Source organism: Paramormyrops kingsleyae, chromosome 3 (assembly GCF_048594095.1).
Source record: "Paramormyrops kingsleyae isolate MSU_618 chromosome 3, PKINGS_0.4, whole genome shotgun sequence".
In the NCBI taxonomy this organism is placed as follows: Eukaryota; Metazoa; Chordata; class Actinopteri; order Osteoglossiformes; family Mormyridae; genus Paramormyrops; species Paramormyrops kingsleyae.
This window is the reverse complement of record NC_132799.1, coordinates 20,315,636-20,336,557: the sequence shown is the minus strand read 5'-3', so window position 1 is coordinate 20,336,557 and position 20,922 is coordinate 20,315,636. Positions and strand designations below refer to the sequence as shown.

The following is a 20,922-nucleotide window of genomic DNA, read 5'->3' as shown; positions in this document are numbered from 1 at the left end:
TTTTATGTTTTTATACACTCACCTAAAGGATTATTAGGAACACCTGTTCAATTTTTCATTAATGCAATTATCTAATCAACTAATCACATGGCAGTTGCTTCAATGCATTTAGGGGTGTGGTCCTGGTCAAGACAATCTCCTGAACTCCAAACTGAATGTCAGAATGGGAAAGAAAGGTGATTTAAGCAATTTTGAGCGTGGCATGGTTGTTGGTGCCAGACGGGCCGGTCTGAGTATTTCACAATCTGCTCAGTTACTGGGATTTTCACGCACAACCATTTCTAGGGTTTACAAAGAATGGTGAGCAAAGGGAAAAACATCCAGTATGCGGCAGTCCTGTGGGCGAAAATGCCTTGTTGATGCTAGAGGTCAGAGGAGAATGGGCCGACTGATTCAAGCTGATAGAAGAGCAACTTTGACTGAAATAACCACTCGTTACAACCGAGGTATGCAGCAAAGCATTTGTGAAGCCACAACACGTACAACCTTGAGGCGGATGGGCTACAACAGCAGAAGACCCCACCGGGTACCAGTCATCTCCACTACAAATAGGAAAAAGAGGCTACAATTTGCACGAGCTCACCAAAATTGGACAGTTGAAGACTGGAAAAATGTTGCCTGGTCTGATGAGTCTCGATTTCTGTTGAGACATTCAAATGGTAGAGTCAGAATTTGGCGTAAACAGAATGAGAACATGGATCCATCATGCCTTGTTACCACTGTGCAGGCTGGTGGTGGTGGTGTAATGGTGTGGGGGATGTTTTCTTGGCACACTTTAAGCCCCTTATTGCCAATTGGGCATCATTTAAATGCCACGGCCTACCTGAGCATTGTTTCTGACCATGTCCATCCCTTTATGACCACCATGTACCCATCCTCTGATGGCTACTTTCAGCAGGATAATGCATCATGTCACAAAGCTCGAATCATTTCAAATTGGTTTCTTGAACATGACAATGAGTTCACTGTACTAAAATGGCCCCCACAGTCACCAGATCTCAACCCAATAGAGCATCTTTGGGATGTGGTGGAACGGGAGCTTCGTGCCCTGGATGTGCATCCCACAAATCTCCATCAACTGCAAGATGCTATCCTATCAATATGGGCCAACATGTCTAAAGAATGCTTTCAGCACCTTGTTGAATCAATGCCATGCAGAATTAAGGCAGTTCTGAAGGCGAAAGGGGGTCAAACACCGTATTAGTATGGTGTTCCTAATAATCCTTTAGGTGAGTGTATATCTTTTGCATATACTTTGTCTTTTATTTTGTATACAGGTAGTCCTTACTTTCCGAGCTCACGATTTACTAGTTTATATCTTTATGATAAAAAGAAATTGCACATACCTCTGTCACGCCCACGGGGGCGGATCGGACAGCTGCAGGACATCAGGGACTGATTACCTCTTCAATAGAAGGACAGAATCAATCGCAAACAAACAGCGAAGTATTGCGCTTATTCTGTCTTTCGTCTCCCGTCTCCCTTTGCTCCCGTCCCTTGCTTGTCTATCTATTGTGAGATCCTTACCTCTTGTTCCTTTCCTCCTTTGTCCAGCTCCCGTCCTTGACCCGCCTGTCCTGCTGAGCCCAGCTTCCCCTGTCATCCAGCCCGCCTGTTCCCCAGTCCTGTGTGTGCCTGTTGGACTGACTCATCGGCTTTCGACCCTCGCTCACGTCTTACGACCACGACTACCGCTCGCTGCCTCTGGACCTGTTTGCCTGATCGCCGCCCCTAGAGAAGCCCCGCTGTCTCTCACCACCTCTCCGGTCACCCGGGTGGTGGTTCTCTCCATTCCTCGCTTCGCGGGGCTGACGATTGCCTGTGATACCTCACCCTTTGCCTTATTAAAGCTCTGCTTCCCCGTACTTCTGGATCCTTGTCTCCCTTATCTACCCGGTGTGACAACCTCAATGCACGCTGGCCAAAAATGCCTTCTGTGGCCTGACAAAGTTTTCAGATAACTTTGCTTTGTGAAACTTAACTGTGCATGCCTGGGTTTATACCTTGCACATCTGCGCATGTGCAGCATTTACTCTAGGGCACTGATCATCAACTGGCGGCAACTGGAATTAGCATTAGCTTGTGTCAATTTGCATTACGAATCCACTCTGTTCAGCTGTACTACAGTGATTTTTTTAAATGAGTTTGAAGTTTTAAGTTTCAAGTTACTATGAATGCATCAATACATCACGATGTGCAGTACTAGTAATTCATGCATGTCAATGTAGATCACAGGTTCATTCTTGTCTCTCCGCATTTCATCCAATCAGATAGTGGTGACGCAACCAGCTTGGTTTAGGAATGCTTTCAGTCCTGTTGCTACTCAATCTTTACAGGCTACCTGATCTTTTCCTTCAGGATCCGGTTCATCTACAATACATATACAATGAGGGAAATAATTATTTGACCCCCCATTGAATTCCCAAGTTCACCCATTTATAAAGAAATGAGAAGTTTATAATTTCAATGGTATGTTTATTTCAACATCAAAAGATAGATTTTCAACAAAACAAACAACAAAAATCATTATGTAACAGGTACAAATCAATTTGTCGTTTTTCTAAGGAAATAAGTATTTGTTTCCCTATAAGTCAATAAGAAATTACCACGTTAACATAAGTAGTACTTAGGTTTTAACAGATACCAAGCCAGCATTCACATTTAATGGCATTACTTTGTTTAAAGAGTATTCTTTGGTCACTAACCTTTCTAGATGTTCAATCTTATCACCATGGGAAACACCAGAGAGCTGTCTAAGGATGTCAGAGACAAGATTGTTGACCTTGACAAAGGTGGAATGGGCTACATGACCATCAGCAAGCTGCTTGGTGAGAAAGTGACAACTGTTGGTGGAATTATTTGCAAATGGAAGAAAAAGAATAACTGGCAATCACCCTGGATCTCGGGCCCCAAGGAAGATTTTGTCTTGTGCGGCATCAATGATCTTAAGAACAGTGAGGGCTAACCCCAGAACTACATGGGAGGAGCTCGTCAATGATCTCAAAGCAGCAGGGACCTTGGTTGCCAAGAAAACCATTGGTAACACAGTATGCAGTTATAGGTTGAAATCCTGCAGTGCTCACAAAGTACCCCTGTTCATGAGGGCCCATGTTCAGACCCATCTGAAGCATGCCAGTGAACACCGGAATAATTCCAATGAGGCTTGGAAGAATGTGAAATGGTCAGATGAGACCAAAATCAAGCTGTTTGGCATCAACTCTACTCACTGTGTTTGGAGGGAAAATAATTCAGACTGTAACCCCAGGAACACCATCCCTACTGTCAAACACAGAGGTGGGAGCATTATGCTTTGAGGGTGTTTTTCTGCCAAGGGTACAGGACAGCTGCACTGCATCGAAGGAAAGATGGATGGGGCCATGTAACATAAAATCTTTGAAGAGAACCTCCTTCCTTCAGCCAGGGCACTGAAAATGCATTGTGGGGGGGGGGAGGGGGGGTCTTCCAGCAAGACCATAACCCTAAGCTGCTTCAAGAAGAAGCAGATTAAGGTCATGGAGTGCCCTAGCCAATCTCCGGACCTTAATCCCATAGAAAACCTATGGAGGGAACTCAAACTTCGTCTATTCAAGTGACAGCCTAAAAACTTTAAAGATATGGAGGAGATCTGCAAAAATGATGAAAATTCCTGCTGAGCTGTGTGCAAACCTGGTGATCAACTACAAGAAACATCTGACAGCTGTGCTTGCCAACAATGGTTACTCCACCAAATACTAAAGCATGTGTTCCAAGGGATCAAATACTTATTTCCCTAGATAAATGACAAATTGGTTTGTAACTGTTATATAACACTTTTTCTGGCTTGTTTTGTTGATCTATCTTTTGCTGTTAAAATAAACCTACCAGTGAAGTTATAGACTTCTCATTTTTTAATTAATGGGTCAATTTAAGAATTCAGCAGGGGTCAAATAATTATTTCCCTCACTGTACGCATGTGTGTCGCTGCCCAATTTGGACCACACATGTCCTGAGAGTTGATGCATGCATACACTGAGTGGAATAGTGCTTATGACCGCTGCCCAATTTGTACACTGGGGAATTTTACTTCACGCGAGAACACTCTGTTGTGCGGTCAGGTATTGGGGATCTATGCACTTACTCTGTTGTATTTTTCAGACCTTTAGTTGTTTGGAGTAAATAAAATAACCTACCTGCCCCCCCAACTGTTTTTTACACATCATTCTTAGAATAACACATATTTGCACCTTCATCACACTGTAAACAGATGTTGATATCTACTTTTATTCTGATATTCATTAGTTTTATTATCTGATATTATGTTATAATTATTTATTATTCTTTGGTTATTGTTAATGTGTGCTGATTATTCTGGCTGCTGTAACACCTGAATTTCCCCTCTGGGGATCAATAAAGTGTTTTATCATATATATCGTATAAAGTCATTTTTACATTTTAAATTAAATATCATATATACAGTGAATATAAAAAGTGTATACACCCTTGTTAAAATGCCTGGTTTTTGTGATGTAAAAAAAGACCACAATAAATCATTTTAAAACTTTTAATATGACCTATACCCTGTACAATTCAACTGAAAAACAAACATCTGTTGGGGGAAAAAAATAAATAAAATAAAAAATGTACACTAAGCTGGTTGCAAGAGTGTGAACACCATTAAACTAATACTTTGTTGAAGTTCTGTTGAATATAGCAGATTGTTGTCACATGTAATACACAACCAGTACCTGCCAGAAATTCCTGCAGCTCCTTCAGTGTTGCTGTAGGCCTCTTGCCAGCTTCCTTGATCATTTTTTTATCTTGTCTTTTCATCAGTTTCAGTTCTTGGTAACGTCACTCTTGTCCCATTTTTTCTTCACTTCTTGATCACTGTCTTCACTGTGTTCCATGGTATATCTAATGCCGTGGAATCTTTTTTGTGTTGGCTGATACCTTTCAACAATGAGATCCCTTTGCTGCTTTGTAAGCTTACTGCCAACCACGGCTCTTGCTGTAGGATGCAACTGAGTAAATGTCAGGAAAATCCTACTAGGACAACTGAACTTTATTTGGGGTTAATCAGAGTCAGTTTAATTGATGGCAGGTGTGTACGCAAAAAGACAGAATGCTGTAATGAAATCAATTCAATCATGGGATTGAATACTGTTCACGCACTTTGGATTTTCACCAGATGTAGGGTGCCATCTGAAAACTTTTTGTGCACTAAGTGATGCACATCATAGTTTTGGACACACTAGTATGCGTTGTGTATTTAGTGTGGAAGTGTGGAATTTCCAATGCAACCATAGACCTCATCCTTCAAAAGATGCAGCCCTGCTCGGACACAGTGCCTGAATACACTATAGATTATCCAGAATTAGATTATGTTGAAGTCTCAGTCCGACCAAGGGGAAGACTACTCGGCAAATGCAAAATACTATGGTCCTGTTTTTTTTTTTTGTGGGGTGGGGGAGCACTGCATGACGGTGCCTTCGTGCAATTTTTTTCTGTCACGGCGTAGTGGCAAAGTTTCTCCACAAGATGGCACTGTTATATTTCTATTGAGAATAGATAACAAAGTAGAACAGTGGAAAATTTGGATATGGAGTCACAGGAATGCCATAAAAAAGAATAAATCTGTAAAAAAAATAAGGAAATAAATGATGAATATGAAAATTTAATAAATACAAATAAAAATAAAGTAAGGAAAAGAAATTAAAAATACAGGACTAAGAAATTTAATGCTTTTCTTCATTGCTTTTAACTTTACCGGATTGCTTTTGCATTTACCATATTGCTTTTGATTTCATGTGTGCTGGAACTGACTACGCAGCCTGTTTAGGAAGGCGTACCCAAAGCCAGTTGATTGACAGCTTGTCCCTTTGTTAAAAGCAATACTGAAAAGTTAAATATCGCAAAAGCAATACAGTAAAATTAACAGCAATAAAGAAAAGCATAAATTTCCTTTTTCTTTTAATTTATTTTCCTTATTATTTTATTTGCATTAATTTCACTTTCTGATTCAACAGTTATTTCCTTATTCTTTTACAGATTTATTCTTTTTTATGGTACTCCTGTGACTCCATATCTGGAGACCCACCAAAAACATAGGTGAAGTCTGTTCACCCCTATCTATATGATAAAATTACTTCACGCATTTGATTATAATATATATATTCAGGAAATTATCTTGCAACACATTGTTCATGAACCTTGGCTATAGTAGATAGTGTCAATATAAAATATTAGCATTCTCGATACAATGTGATGTGACATTTCACTTTGGTGGTATCACACCATAACTCTGTATGCATGGTTTTGCTCATGTCCCACTCCATTAGGCCCTGCAATCTCTTTTGTGCTACTAATCGTCAGTGTGAGGATATTGTTAAGGCACCACTCAGCCTGAACTATTTCGTCATGTATGCTGCTGACTTATTATGCAAGGCACTGTATATATAAATCTTTGTGTTCGGCCTTGCCTGTGTTTTTGCACTTTAAGTATTGTGAACCCCCCCGGCCTTGTTACTCGCTGCTTGTACTGTTTTGCCTAGGTGTCAGATATCCACCACTGTTATTATAGTGTTGATTTTTTAATTTAGTTTTTTTTTTTTTTTTTCCAATTTTCATTTAAAATCCAGTCAAAAAAAATATTTCTAGTTTTTATATGTTGTAATTTCTGTTTACGTTTTAGTAATTTCATATCTAGGGAGGAGATATTGTGTAGATATTTTTAGATAATTTAACATGAATGCACCAGACAGTGATAATGAGAAGTAGATCATCCACGTTTATCGTAAGCACTGGTATTGCCTAAGGCTGCTGTCTCAGCCCGCAGCTGTAATTTGTCTGTCAAATTATGTATTAATGCCCTAAAATAGGCAAAACATGCACTAATAATGGTAAAGATAAACATATCATTACTTCAAACAAACAGTAGCGTATTAAATACGGTTGAACTTGGCGTTTGTTTTTATTTCAGTTAATTTCGGAAGCAATATTTATAGTTTTAGTTTCGTCAGGTATTTTACTTATCCAGTGCTGGCCCACTTATTTGATGACTCAGTTTTCACCAAATATTACAGGTTATTTATCACTGTCATATGTTTAAGAATCATGTTTCTACTTAAAACGTGGTCTGCAAATATGTCACTTTTACTGAAAGCTCAAAACTTACAATCGATGGACGCTGCAAAAATCTGCAAGGCCACCTGATCGCAGAAAGGGACTCAACACTATCTACAGGGGCCACTGGTGTAAGCCGAAGTCTGGGCGGTGTCTCTTATGGAAACTGTGACGAAGACCCAACCCAAATATGGGGCGGGTGCTGCTGCTTAGTTTCCTGGATTATCTGGTTTTCTTCTAGAGCGCCCTTCGCTTGTTGCTGCTTTCGGGTAAGTGTCAGGCCTTGCATTTAGACTTTTAATTAAATTAAATGTCACCAAGTTTTACAAGTAACGTTACGAAAATAAAAGAGATTTAACGTTACGTTTTTACCTTGTATTCTTCATCCTCTGTTTGTGTTTTCCGGTAAAAATTTTGTCAAATTAGTATAGGACTATGCTATACCATAATAATCTCTTACGGGTCTTACTCTACATACTGGTGCGTAAATGAGCAAAGAGAAACCGCAATGGGGTGACTGCTCCCCCAAGGCTGGCCGCGGCCGCCTGTGGCCTGTACTACGAAGCGGGGTTACTGGCTTATCGGGGTAACTTGTCGGATTTAAGGTAGTCTGGGCAAAATGTAAGTTAACGAATATGAAGTCTATTTAAACTGTGGTGCCTTAAATCCGACAAGTTACCCCGATAAGCCAGTAACCCCGCTTCGAAGTACAGGCCACTGGAGGGCGTTCGGTTCCCCATAGCTCAGGCACGCAGTATGCGCAGCCTGAGCAGATTGCGTAAGGTGCCGCCTCGGCAGTCTTGCTGTCTTGCGCAGTTGGTTTCACAAGTAAAAACAAAAACCAGTCCATTAGTTGTAGTTTAACCGCCACACATTTCCTCATCTCTTAAAATGCATGTCTAGTTGTGATTGACGTTGTCAGTAATACCGTGTCCGTCGTATTTTGCTAAAACTGTTCATTATTATTGATGCTAACAGCTAACCGACTTGACGTTTATTTTCTGTATCAACCTGTCAGTAACGGTTAGCTATTCGTAAAATAGAAACTAAATACTGCTCTTAAGAATTGAATTTTAGTGTAAAACATATATGCCATACGGTTGTCTATTGGTGAAGTGTGTTCATGTAGCCGTGACGAATTCACACGTCTTTAGATTTATGTATAGCTGTACACGCCCTTCTCCAGTGGGTGCGACGACTCACTCTAACTATTTGCGGGCTTTCTTATACAGTACGTATAATCAGCATAAGCTTATAACTAATACCGCACTTTAAAGTTGGACTTCGTGTTTTGAAGGGGGTGTTGAATATAAAAAGCATGGGATGGAAATATGAAAATGGGTATTCACATTAAGGTGTTTTTGTAAAAAGATTACTTGGGAAAACACGAGATTCAGACAAAGGTATAATTCATACTATGATGTTATATTTTGATGCATTCAAAATAGCAATTTAGTAACCTCTGAAATTAGGAGTTGCACCAAAATCATGAGAGTCTGTCTGGTTTCTAAGGTCCATACAATGAGTTATCCTGGCTACCCACCTCAGCCTGGTGGCTACCCACCTCAGCCTGGGGGCTACCCACCTCAGCCTGGAGGCTACCCACCTCAGCCTGGGGGCTACCCACCACAGGGAGGTGGCTACCCCCCTGCAGCTGGAGGATGTCCTCCAGTGCCCCCTACAGGTAGGTATTTATTGTTGATGGCTCACAGCTGCATGTTTTGTCAGTGTATGATACAGTCCTGTTACATTTGAAAGAACACTTTGCGTAACAATACACTATTCTGTTAAAGAATGGTAATGCTGTGAATGTGCATGTGAGTCATTTAATATTAATAGGGTTACAGACCTGAATGAAGTAACCATTTTAAATATGCCTGTTTGCTGAGGGTGTGTTTGTCAAGTGACCTTTGTTTCCTGTATCGTCAAGTTCACTATTATGCTCCCCAGCACACCATAACAAGCACTACACATGCATTTATTCACCTGCTATTATTTTCTCTAATCCTGTAAGAATCCCCATTCAGAGCTTCCCCAACAGCACTTGTCTTAGCACTATATGTTCGGCTTTGGCTTTACCTCAAAACAATGAAATGAACTGTCAGTAATTTATTTTTGTTGATCTTTTTATTGAAGAAAAATCAGTGCAGGGGTTTGGAGGTTTCATTTGAGGTACTCAGTTTTTATAATAGATTGTTTTTGGGGCTAATCGTGATGTGGCATTTTGAAAAATCATAGCAACATTGGTGATTTTTGGATGCCTGGATCAAAAGGGAATGTAACCCTGGGGAACCCAGACCACCTTATCATTATTGGAAAAAATATGTGCATTGGTTAAAATGATCCTACAGACCCAGTAAACTCAAAAACAGGTGTTTTGTAAATATAACCCTTTCCCAGTCCATGTTATGAAATGAGCCATATACGACCCGCTGGACTGTTCATGCTGTTCCAACTTGATAATTTCACCTATGAAATAAGGACAGAAAAGAAGGAAAAACCAAATCTTTGCACCATTCTTATTTTCAAAATGCATTTATTGAGTTTTCCTTTTCATCATTCACCATGTGCTGGCAATAAAACACATGCTTCAAATAGGCCAACCCATCAAGAAACAGGTCAAGTGAACAGACCTGCAAAAAGGTGTACTACACACAGAAAGTTTACTTGTGATGGGTTGTAAGGTCTGACGCACCACCTGTATTCCCTCTGTTTTTGTCTGAGGCTGATGTTGAACACATGGAACATGATCATCACAGTTGCCAGAAAAGTTTCAAAACATCCAAAACCTAGTTGTACATGTTCTATAACATCTAAACATTATAACTGATGATGCAAAATTTCTGCCACTTACCTATTCACAGCTTGACAGGTGAATCTTTGCAGTATGTACAGCAACAACCTCAAAATGCGTTGGGGGCCATATTTATTGTGGAAAAAAGTCAGGTTAATTCAGTCAGTAGTCACTAAATGTCACTGTTACTGGGTCGTATATGGTACAATGGGCTGTAAAGCAAAAAAAATTCTTAACTTTGATGAGTGGGTTGAATGTAAGGCAGAAATAAAAGGAAGGATCGTATATGACCCCGTGGGTTCCCCAGGGTTATAGTTGAAGAAAACCAGTCTTCGGTAGAGCTGCTTGATAAATCGCTTTCATCAATTAATTCAAATTTTTCAAGACGATGTGCAAAATGAAAATCGGGATTTACGTCGATTTATTATAGCTTCAGGTTAATACAACTGAGTAAATGATGCTCATAAAATATTTTATGCTTTTTTAAAAAACTTTCTTGACATACATTAAATTATTGCAAACCATACCGCTGTCATGGATTCCCACCCCTTTGGAAACCAGCAGACAATATGAAAATGGCAGCACACGCGTTAATAAGTGATGAGCTCATCTCGAAAACTGGCAGCGTCGCCTCCGTCATTTGGAAGTGGTTTGGTTTTGCTAAGTCTGACATTGAGCAAGCTACTGTCTGCTGTAAAGTTTGTTTCAAGTCAGTGGCTACCAAAGGTAGCAGCACAACAATCTTATTTCAGCATTTCCGTCAGAGGCGTGCACCAGAATGGACAGACTGTCTAGCTATGCGAGAAGTGCAAGCAAGCAATAGCTTCCAAAAACCAGCCAAAATTCAGATAACAATAGCAATGTCTTTTTCGCGTTGTGTACCATACGATAAGAAGGGACCCCGATGGAAAGAAATTACAGATGCAGTGACATTTTCATATCGCCAAGGATATGGTGCCCATTTACACTTTTGAAAAATATGGGTTTGTCTAGATGCTAAAAACAATCAACCCCAAATATGAGCTCCCAAGCCGAAAGTATTTTACAGAAGTAGCCCTACCCCGTTTATATAGCAGTACACGTGAAAATAAACGCAAAGCTGCTGGAGGATGTGCTGTTTTACTGAACTAACCTCACCATTTTGTGGCGAACGATTGGACTCTGCAAAGTTTTTCCTCGGCAACATTTTTCGCCCAGGGGCTGAAAGATTCATTGGCCGCATGGAATCTTCGTGTAAACTACTAAGACCAGGAAAAAAATACAGGAAAAACAATAATAAATGTTTATATTGTTGGAATAAAAACAAAACTTATTTGTATGACGTCTGTTTTTTATGTATATCAATAAATTTAGAAAAGGAAATTAAATCGGAATTGGAAATCGCCCAGCCCTAGTCTTTGGGTTTTGGATGCCTATTCATATTCAGCCTAATCTGGTTTAAGTGCCGCCTAACCTGATCTGGCCTTGACACCATGCTAATGTTTTGCTGAAATGTGCTTCATGATTGAGACTGAGCCATCATGTTTGTAATGCAGCCACATTCTAACAGGTGAAGGTGCATTGTCTATGCAGGGTGAGTATGAACGTGTCTCCTGCTGGTTGTAGGTACTAACTCTGGATGGGGTGCTAGCCCAGGCTTTCCTGGCTTTGGCTTGGACAATGTGACAAATCCCGCATTCACCCCTGCTGGTTTGTCAGGAATGGTGAGAATCAGTGTAATCATTTTTTTTATATATATATATAAAGAAATGACAGTTATTTAATAAATACAGCTGTTTGATTACTCACCTCTACAGTGATAACATCAGATCTAAACTGTCTTTCCCCCATCTCCTGTTTACAGGCTAGTCAGATCTCATCTTCTATGGGGGGTTTCAGCTCAAACCCCTCCATGTTCCCTTCCCCCCAGCCAGGAGGCCAGGCACAGTATGGAATGTACCCCCAGCCCAGTTCGGGTACTGGTTCATTTCAGGCTGGTCCAAGCTTCCCTGGGGTCCCTGGGCCAACACCTCCTATGCAGGGCTACCCAGGTGCCCCTGGACCCAACCCGTCTATGCCAAGCTACCCAGGTGCCCCTGGACCCAACCCGTCTATGCCAAGCTATCCTGGGGCCCCTGGACCCAACCCGTCTATGCCAGGCTATCCTGGGGCCCCTGGACCCAACCCGTCTATGCCAGGCTATCCTGGGGCCCCTGGACCCAACCCGTCCATGCCAGGCTATCCTGGGGGCCCTGGACCCAACCCGTCCATGCCAGGCTATGGAGGAGGTCCCCCAGCCCCTGCTATCAATGTAGGTACTTTGTGTTTTTGTTAGGGAGGCAGTGATTGCATTTTGCTTGCCCGATTCCAATTGCCAACTTATATTAAGCCTGACAAACTAAACATTTTTAAACACTTCTTTCGTGAACTTATCTTTCTGCAAGTAAAATATTTTAAATCTTTCTACAGTGGTACCTCAGAACTTGAACTTAATCCGTTCAGAACTCTGGATCGAATCCTAAAAAGTTCGAGTTCTGATAGAATTTTCCCCATAAGAAATAATGGAAAACCAATTAATTGGTTCCCGGCCCCCCAAAAAATTACAACTAAATATGTTTTTTTTTTTAGCATTTAAACACAAAATGAACCGGATAAAACAAGAAGAGCATATACTGTACTAAACACATCTAAGCACATTTATCAAAACAGTAATTTGTAAAGTAAGAAAAAAATGTATCCAAACAATGTGTAAAGTTAAAAAAATAAAAAAAACAATGTGTCCTGCCCCGATCGTCCACTCCTTCCGGGTGCCACGCTTCCTTGTTAACCCCATGTGGAATCCCCGTATGATCAGCTGTTTCTGGTTGTTGTCATTAGCCCTCTGTATTTCCTCCGCGTTTCAGTTTGTTTCCCTAGTCTGGTCATTGTATTGTCCGTCTGCGTTTTGCCTGCCTTACCTGTAATTAAACCCTGTATTCCCCGATACCCGATACCCTGATGTCTGCGCCTTTGTCTCCATTCCGCCCCCGCTCGGCACGACAGTATTATTATAATGAAATGTATCAATGGTTTATTAATATTAAAATAATGAATAAGAAATCTTTATTTTTAAATGTATTTTATTATATAATAATTACTGTTACTGTCTATCATTGTTTAAATGTATTTTTACTGTCTAAATATATGTATTCAGCTAGTGTAAACATGCATGATGCTATCGCAGCGAATTCAAGGCTGAGACTGAAGCTTTACCCTTTGTTTCCGCTGAGAGACGTGCCGTGTGACTCATTTCCCTGCGCGTACGAGTTATCTAAGATCGGCATTCACGGTTTGACTTCTGAGATTCAGATCGAACTCTAGGTAATTTTTTTTTTAACTGGTTGGTTCGACTTTTAAGAAATTCGAGTTCTAATGAGTTTGAGAACTGAGGTACCACTGTATATTATTGAAATGTTTCAAATGCTTTTGTAGTGTGTAGTTATATACTTAGCAGGAATAATGCCTGACTATGTTGACCTAGGCTTTATTTACCATCCTTACTTTGCAATATTAACACTTCATTGATGGTTGAGATTCTTCCCTTAACTGGTAATAAACTATGATTAACCAACAAATATCTTTTTCTTAGTTAATGTCCCTGATTTAGGACAACAAAATAGTTATGCTAAATGGCTGTCATCGCTACCAATAGTTTTCTGTAAAAGCACTATTGAAACAGCCGAAATGTACATGCTTCACTGTCAGTGTTTCAGATCACTTAAGTAATTTCTGGTTTGTTTGACCTGTATTCTGACTACAGACCTCCACATTTATGCTGTGGTCCTTTCTTTGCTAGAGAGGCTATCGAGGTACTATCCAGGAGTTTCCCGGTGCCGATCCACTAAAGGATGTTGAAGTTCTTCGGAAAGCAATGAAAGGCTTTGGTAAGAAAGTCTTTGCTCTACTGGGGGCCTGACAGCTTCACGAATAACCCTCTGATCTGAAAGCCTGCTGTGATGCATGCTTGGGTTTCCACCTTTTCCAGGGGAAGACGTCTATTTTGTGCAAGGGAATTTACCAAATATTTTAGTGCTAAAATGTCATAAACTTATTTCCTCTTATGGTAAAATCCCAAGTAAAACATAAAAATGTTTTCACAGGTACTGATGAGCAAGCTATCATTGATCTTCTTGCAAATCGCTCCAACAAGCAGCGGGTGCCGCTGTTAGTCACCTACAAAACAGCATATGGGAAGGTAAAATAAAATGTGGTATAAATCCACTGCAGTTAACAAACATCATAGGATCATACCACTGTCAATGACATATCTTAACTTCACTTGACTGTTCTAACCAGAAATCCAGTATTTTTAGTGAAACTGTTATGCTTAAAGTTCGTAAGTAGCTACTTGGTTATCTGCCTGAAACTAAGCGGACATAATTTGTCAGGGCAGGAATGTTATATCAATCTGCTGCTCTGAAACAGTGATGAGGATTTTCTTTTCCTTAAGACTGAAATCGTTTCTTACTTTGCTCTAGAGCAGGGTTTCTCAGACTTTCCAACCACACAGCCCAGCTGGTTAACATTTATCATATCACTGGCCCCAGGGGGATTCTCTGATGGGGCTGAGAAAAATATTTCATCACAAAAAAGTGTTAATTTCAGTTGATAGTGATAATTTTCGCAAAATAATTCCAATTATTTCTTTACTTCAAGGCTATATTTTTGCTAATAATTTGCTTAGAATTGCTCACAATCAGATTCAGAACATGAAATTTACGACTAATTAAATGGACAAACATATATCTGATTCTAATAAGTAAATCATACAAAATTAAACTTTTATCATAGGGCATAACACTAAAAAATTCCAACAGTACAGGGTTTTTTTCTCTGACTTCCTCACTGCCCAGCTGCTCTGAGTGTCTGCCTGGCAGGTTTGACATCACTGGTTCTGTTGTCATCCATACTGTAATGAAAAATAAAATTCTGTGTCCCGTTTTTAACCAGTACGTGACACACTTTGTTCTGTGTTTCTTCAGATTGAAAGTAGAAACACTAATTGCTGGTGACTGTGACTGTAAGCACTTAAGTTCTGTATTCTGCTGGGTGGCAGTGCTTTAGTAGGTGAAATAAGTTTGCAGTATTTCCACTTCTAATTGGCACTAGGTTTGAGCAGATTTTTATTGTACACAACACCAGCCCGTTTCGTGTGTGATTTTAAATTGCAAACAATACTGCCACTATACCAACATCTTTTTATGTTTGTCACAATATCTCTAGATGTTGTGGCTGCCGAGCTGTCACCATATTCACGGAAGCTTCCTATGAGGGAACCAATGATTGGTTAGAGACGCGTTCATTTCTGCCATGTGAAAGGCTTGTGTGCTATCAAGCAATGTTCCTTATCCACAGTTTATCAGACTTTTTCATTTTCTTGTTTAAATTTTATATGACAATGAGTCCATACATTGTTTATATTGGCCAGTCCTGTCTCCATGGTCACCAATTGTGGAATTTTCCCAGGCAGCAATCGAGTTGGCATCCATGCAGTGGCCCATTACAAACTGAGCCATGTTTCCCTGCCGCAGTTCTGCAGCTGTCTTGAGGCTGGCTGTGGCCCGCTGCGTAGTGGTGGAGGAAAAACTGCTCTAGAATTTTCAGAAACTATTGAAGGTGTTCTTTCTTTTTATAGGATTTAGTGAAAGATTTGAAGTCAGAGCTTTCAGGGAACTTTGAAAAGCTTGTGCTGGCCATGCTGAAGACTCCAGCACAGTTTAATGCAGCTGAACTCCATGATGCAATCAAGGTTTGTTGCTTTCTTCCCCTGAAGGAGTACTTCAGTGTAATTCACATTGCCTGAATAGTTTTTATTTTTGTCATTCGTTTTGCTCTGTTATGAAGTTGAGCTATAGAAATTCATATAAAAATCAGAGGTCAGTGGACGTGTGTGTGTGTGTGTGTGTGTGTGCGTGCGTGCGTGTGTGTGTGTGTGCGTGTATGTGTGTGTGTGTGTGTGATTTGTGAGAAATTAGTAGACATAATTTGCTTAATAGACCTGATAGTAGTGTTTTATGTCTGTATCTGGTTGTGTGTGGGTGTGTATGTGACATAAATGTCAGAAAACAGGGTTAGTAGTGTGTTATGTGTGTGACAGGGTGCTGGCACAGATGAGGCATGCCTCATTGAGATCCTATCCTCACGCACTAATGCTGAGATCCACGAAATCAATCAGGTCTACAAAGCAGGTGAGTAGGTCAGGCATACACTACCTTGTAAAAGAATACCCTACAATGTTTTTCTACATGCTAAGAATACTAAAAATACATTTCAGCACCAACATACCTCATCAGCTAGGCATATCCGGTGATCAGTTTTGCTAAACCAAATACAGGTGTTTAATGTAAAACTGGTTATCAGTATTTTATTCATAGATAATACCGTGTCAGCTATACCATGACAATGTTATTTAGTTTTATAGAAATTGTCTTGACTTTTGGCAATTTGATTGTGATTAGATCAGGTCAGGCAGAATCGTAACAAGCAATTGCCATTTCCAGGAACAAGATGGATAAAATAATGAGCTTTTCTGGAAGGCTAATCCTGTCTTTGATTTGTCTTTTAAGATAACCTCAAATGTCTCAGTGTGCTTTCTGCTTCAGGACGTTCTTTTCTGGAAGTTGGGAAGATTTCTTCCCGATGAAAAATTAGCATGTGAATGATTGAGCTGTTTGATTTGGTTTCTATTGGCGTTTACCAAATCAGCACTGTGGAAAACACCTTGATTAGGTTTATGTTCCTAGCTCTGAGGTTTTGTGTCTGTGTGTGCGTGTGTGTGTGTGTGTGTGTGTGTGTGTGTGTGTGTGTGCACGTGTACATGAGAGAGACTGAAAAGGAGAGAGTATTCTTAATTTTTTCCCCATGTGGTTTCTTCTTAGAACATAAGAAAACCTTGGAAGAAGCCATCAGTGGAGACACCTCAGGACACTTTCGTAGACTGCTCATCTCTTTGGCTCAGGTAAAACCCATTACTATAAAATCAGCCATATACTATATGAAGGTACATCTTGAGGTTTAAAAGCCAGTTATAACTTCTGTTGGTCTCCTACCCATGCTTCTATTGCTCAGAATGTGACTGAGTTAGTCATTTTTGTGGGAGCATACTCTCCCATTTTTAAAAGGAAACATCAGTGTTTCATTGAGCTATATATGGACTGTTGGCTAATGTCCTCTCTAAATCTGCTTCTTGTCTTAAGGGGAATCGAAATGAGAGTGAGACTGTGGATATATCACTGGCAAAGCAGGATGCTCAGGTACAGCTAAGAATTGTTTGACTGCAGAAAAAAACCACATGGTAAAACACAATATATTCAGTGCTCAAACTCACAAGTATTAAAACCCAGTTACAATTTTGCACATCCTTTATGCTTTGATTACTTTTTTAGTTTGTTTTTTCAAGTTGTGATTTATGCAGTGTGATTCATATTTACTGTCAGACACTCTATGCTGCGGGGGAAAACAAACTGGGGACAGATGAATCAAAGTTCAATGCTATCCTGTGTTCTAGAAGCAAAAGCCACCTGAGAGCAGGTACTGTTTCAAGTGACAGCATACAGATAAACATCACTCGCACGCAAGAAAAAGTGTCACTATCTATGGAGAAACTGAAAATTGTTTTTGATTAGTAACCCTAGCTTTATGTCCATAGTACATGTTGGTTGTATTATTTTCCATATAGTGAGAATCAGTCATGTTATACTTACCCACTGTGTAAATATATGAAACATAGATCTGAACAAAGGATTCTGATCTACACTATCTGCCAAAAACGTATCCATACACAACCAGTTAACACATGTATAATCTACTCAGTTATTAAACAGTCTCTTTAGTGTCCAAGGCTACAGGCCAACAACTTAAAATTATGCAGATGCCCTGTATGCCACAAAGCAGAAGACCTGTTGTCTTATCTATGGTAATTTAAATAGTGACATGTCAGCCATTGTATCCTCTGGTCTGCAACAGAAATTCACTATGGTATTTCTCTAAGTGTCTTCTTGCTTGATTCACATTATGAATAATCCCATTTGATGGAAATTAACAGATCCTCTGTTCTGAGACTATCATTGGTGCTTCTGTCTGTTCCAGTGTTCCATGAGTATCAACAAATGTGTGGCATTGATATAGAAAAGAGCATCTGTAGGGAGATGTCAGGAAACCTGGAGAGTGGCATGTTGGCCGTAGGTAAGACTCATCCTTTGTTCACTTTATCTGCATGTCCACAGGGCAATTAATGCATATACCAAACTTACACTTACTGTGTGACTTACGTGTTGACATTGATTTTTAAATTTCTCGGTAATAGTAATTGTAATCACACTATCGTTAATTCTGTTAAGTCTGTTGTAATCCTGCTCTTGTTTTTTTCTGAATATGCTTTCAGTGTACAGGGAGATGGTAATGTGTCTGCAGTAGATGCTTTATTAATGTCTGTCCCTTTTGTGTGAGTGATGTGTATCTGTATGCTGTCACTTGAAACAGTAAGCTGGGGCACTGGGGCAGGTCTGTAGTCAGAATACAGGTCAATAGGCCATCAACCAGCCTTAAGCACTCTGGTGTGTGTGTGTGTGTGTGTGTGTGTGTGGTCATTAAGGGCTAATACATTTTGTGTGTCAAGTCTTATTTCAGTTGCATGCCACATTTTAAAGAGTGAGCAAGTGAAGGTTTATATTGTGTTTGCTCTACGGCTACTGTGTGAGAGAAGTGGTCTGGCATGTGCCTCCTTCTGAACATCTTCAAATGTTCTGTGTGTCCACACTGCCAGTTCTTAACCAGCTGCAGGGTTAGGGTTGGAGATGAGCATTGAATATGAATTGAATATGAAATTGAGTGTTGTGACAGGCCCCTTATTGTATCTCTCTTTTTTTTTTTTTTTTTTTTTTTTTTTAGTGAAGTGCATCAGAAACACACCTGCCTACTTTGCAGAAAGGCTGCAGAAGTCTATGAAGGTCAGGCACCTGCACCCTCTTTCCCACTTTGGTCTAGTCTGGGTCTGGCTGCTGGCCTGAGTTAACCATGCTGCTTTCACAGGGATTGGGCACCAAGGACAAGACCTTGATCCGAGTAATGGTATCCCGCTCTGAAACTGACATGCTGGACATCCGTCAGGAGTACATGAAACATTATGGAAAATCTCTGTATCACGACATTTCGGTTAGTGCTGTCATTTCAGCTGTATAAATGTGTCAGTTATCCAAAGAGAGCTTTCATTTCTATCATCTAGTTTTCTTTTTCACTCCAAATGAGTCTGACTTTGCTATAGCTGTTCTAGCATTTCTGCTGAAAAATACAAATACAGTGGTACCTCAGTTCTCGAACTCATTAGAACTCAAATTTCTTAAAAGTCGAACAAACCAATTAAAAAAAAATTAAAAATGACCTAGAACTCGATCTGAATCTCAGAAGTCGAACCATTAACGCCAACCTAAGAACTTGTACACACGGGGAAATGAGTCACACAGCACGTCTCTCAGCAGAAACAAAGGCTAACACTTCAGTCTCAGCCTTGTATTCGCTATGATAGCATTGTTTGTTGGTGATAGTGCTTCTTTTTATTGAAAATACTGTAATACACAGTATTTTATATCATTTTGGTAGCCATTGCTCACCAAAAAGTTACGCAATAGTTGTACAAATGTTACAACCTAAAAGTTTGTGATTTACGAACAAATTAACGAATACAGAGTAATAATAGAAATAAACAATTGACCGCATGGCATAGTCTAGTGTTGGCGAAGTGTTGGGGCGTGGCTTGTGGTTTTCACGATCTGCCGAGCCAGAACCGGGGAAGCAGGGACGGGACTCAAGCGATCGGGAAACACAGGGTTTAACTGAGAACAGGCAGAACAACACAATGATGGTGTTGGGGTACATTCTTCATCGTTTTGGAAGCCATTAAGAAATAAATGCTGCTCTTGTTTTATCCTGTTCATTTTGTGTTTAAATGCTAATAAAAACATATTTAGGTGTAATTTTTTGGGGCCGGGTACCAATTAATTGGTTTTCCATTATTTCTTATGGGGAAAATTCGATCAGAACTCGAACTTTTTAGGATTCGAACCCGAGTTCTGAATGGATTAAGTTGAGGTACCACTGTACTTTTCTGAATTCTAATGGTAAACGTACTCGTATGTGCACTTTGAAGGCTGACTGTTCTTGCTGTTGCAGGGGGATACATCTGGAGATTACAAGAAGCTCCTGTTAAAGCTGTGTGGAGGAAATGACTAGACGTGGATCACCGTCCACTTCTGGAAGCCACATGTCCTGTTTCCTATGTGCTTACATGATACTGCCTTGTACCACTTACTCTCTTACAATGCATGCATGTGTTCCTCTAAACTCCTTGTTTTCCAATGGAATAGAGCACTGTATCCTGCTTTAAATGAATCTTCAGTAAATTTAGAAGCATCATTTTTATTTTTTCCATACAAGTCTCATTTTATGCTGTAGATAATTTTTAAAGTACCTCTCCATATCAGGAAAAATATCATAAAACTTGGGGATATACTCTTATGTTACAGAAAAGGTAGTTGTTTTCACACTATTCTGAGGGCCAATATCAAGCATTAATTGTATGAATGGCTATTAGAACGCTGGCCACAGCCTAGAACTAAGCTATAGGTAGCCTATATGGAGAGATCAGTAAGTGCTTTTGTTATATTCCGCTAGGCAAACCAGTATTTGTTGGCATAATCTTTTCAACCAAGATGAAGTAAAAATAAAATTGAGACACTTTGTGTGAGCCCATTGTCATATATCTGCCTGCAAAAGTGTGTGTTTATGAAGCAGACAGCAGCACTAGACCATAAGTTGTATTCTGAACCATTACAAAGTTTTTATATCCACTGCCTTAACCGATACCAAATGTTGTTGAAAAGCTGGTAAAAGGCGGAAAAAGGAATCTGTTAGGACATTTAAGACATTGACTTGCTTGTGAAAGTGTATTTGTGATTTTTCATGTCTTAAAAGGGTTCTAGAAATACTAGACTAAGAACATATTGGATTTGTGA

At 39.9% G+C, this 20,922-nt stretch overlaps 1 protein-coding gene across 1 annotated transcript; it reads left to right on the top strand.

Moving 5' to 3' along the window:
* Positions 1 to 7,235: 7,235 nt before the first annotated feature.
* LOC111839625 (annexin A4-like) lies at positions 7,236 to 20,654 on the top strand. The gene is made up of 15 exons (XM_023803702.2): positions 7,236 to 7,370; positions 8,614 to 8,785; positions 11,501 to 11,598; positions 11,739 to 12,185; positions 13,710 to 13,797; positions 14,014 to 14,108; positions 15,549 to 15,662; positions 16,011 to 16,101; positions 16,792 to 16,871; positions 17,110 to 17,166; positions 17,350 to 17,443; positions 18,002 to 18,097; positions 18,803 to 18,861; positions 18,944 to 19,066; positions 20,081 to 20,654. The coding sequence occupies exons 2-15, from the start codon at positions 8,623 to 8,625 to the stop codon at positions 20,138 to 20,140; spliced, it is 1,665 nt and encodes a 554-aa protein (XP_023659470.2). The 5' UTR covers positions 7,236 to 7,370; positions 8,614 to 8,622; the 3' UTR covers positions 20,141 to 20,654.
* Positions 20,655 to 20,922: the final 268 nt, after the last annotated feature.

Excerpts from the sequence above, each read along its gene's own strand:
- LOC111839625 (XM_023803702.2), top strand. The coding sequence starts at position 8,623 with ATGAGTTATCCTGGCTACCCACCTCAGCCTGGTGGCTACCCACCTCAG. Across the intron at positions 11,599-11,738 it reads CTGCTGGTTTGTCAGGAATG|GCTAGTCAGATCTCATCTTC; the intron begins GTGAGAATCAGT and ends TCCTGTTTACAG. Across the intron at positions 16,102-16,791 it reads CAATCAGGTCTACAAAGCAG|AACATAAGAAAACCTTGGAA; the intron begins GTGAGTAGGTCA and ends GTTTCTTCTTAG.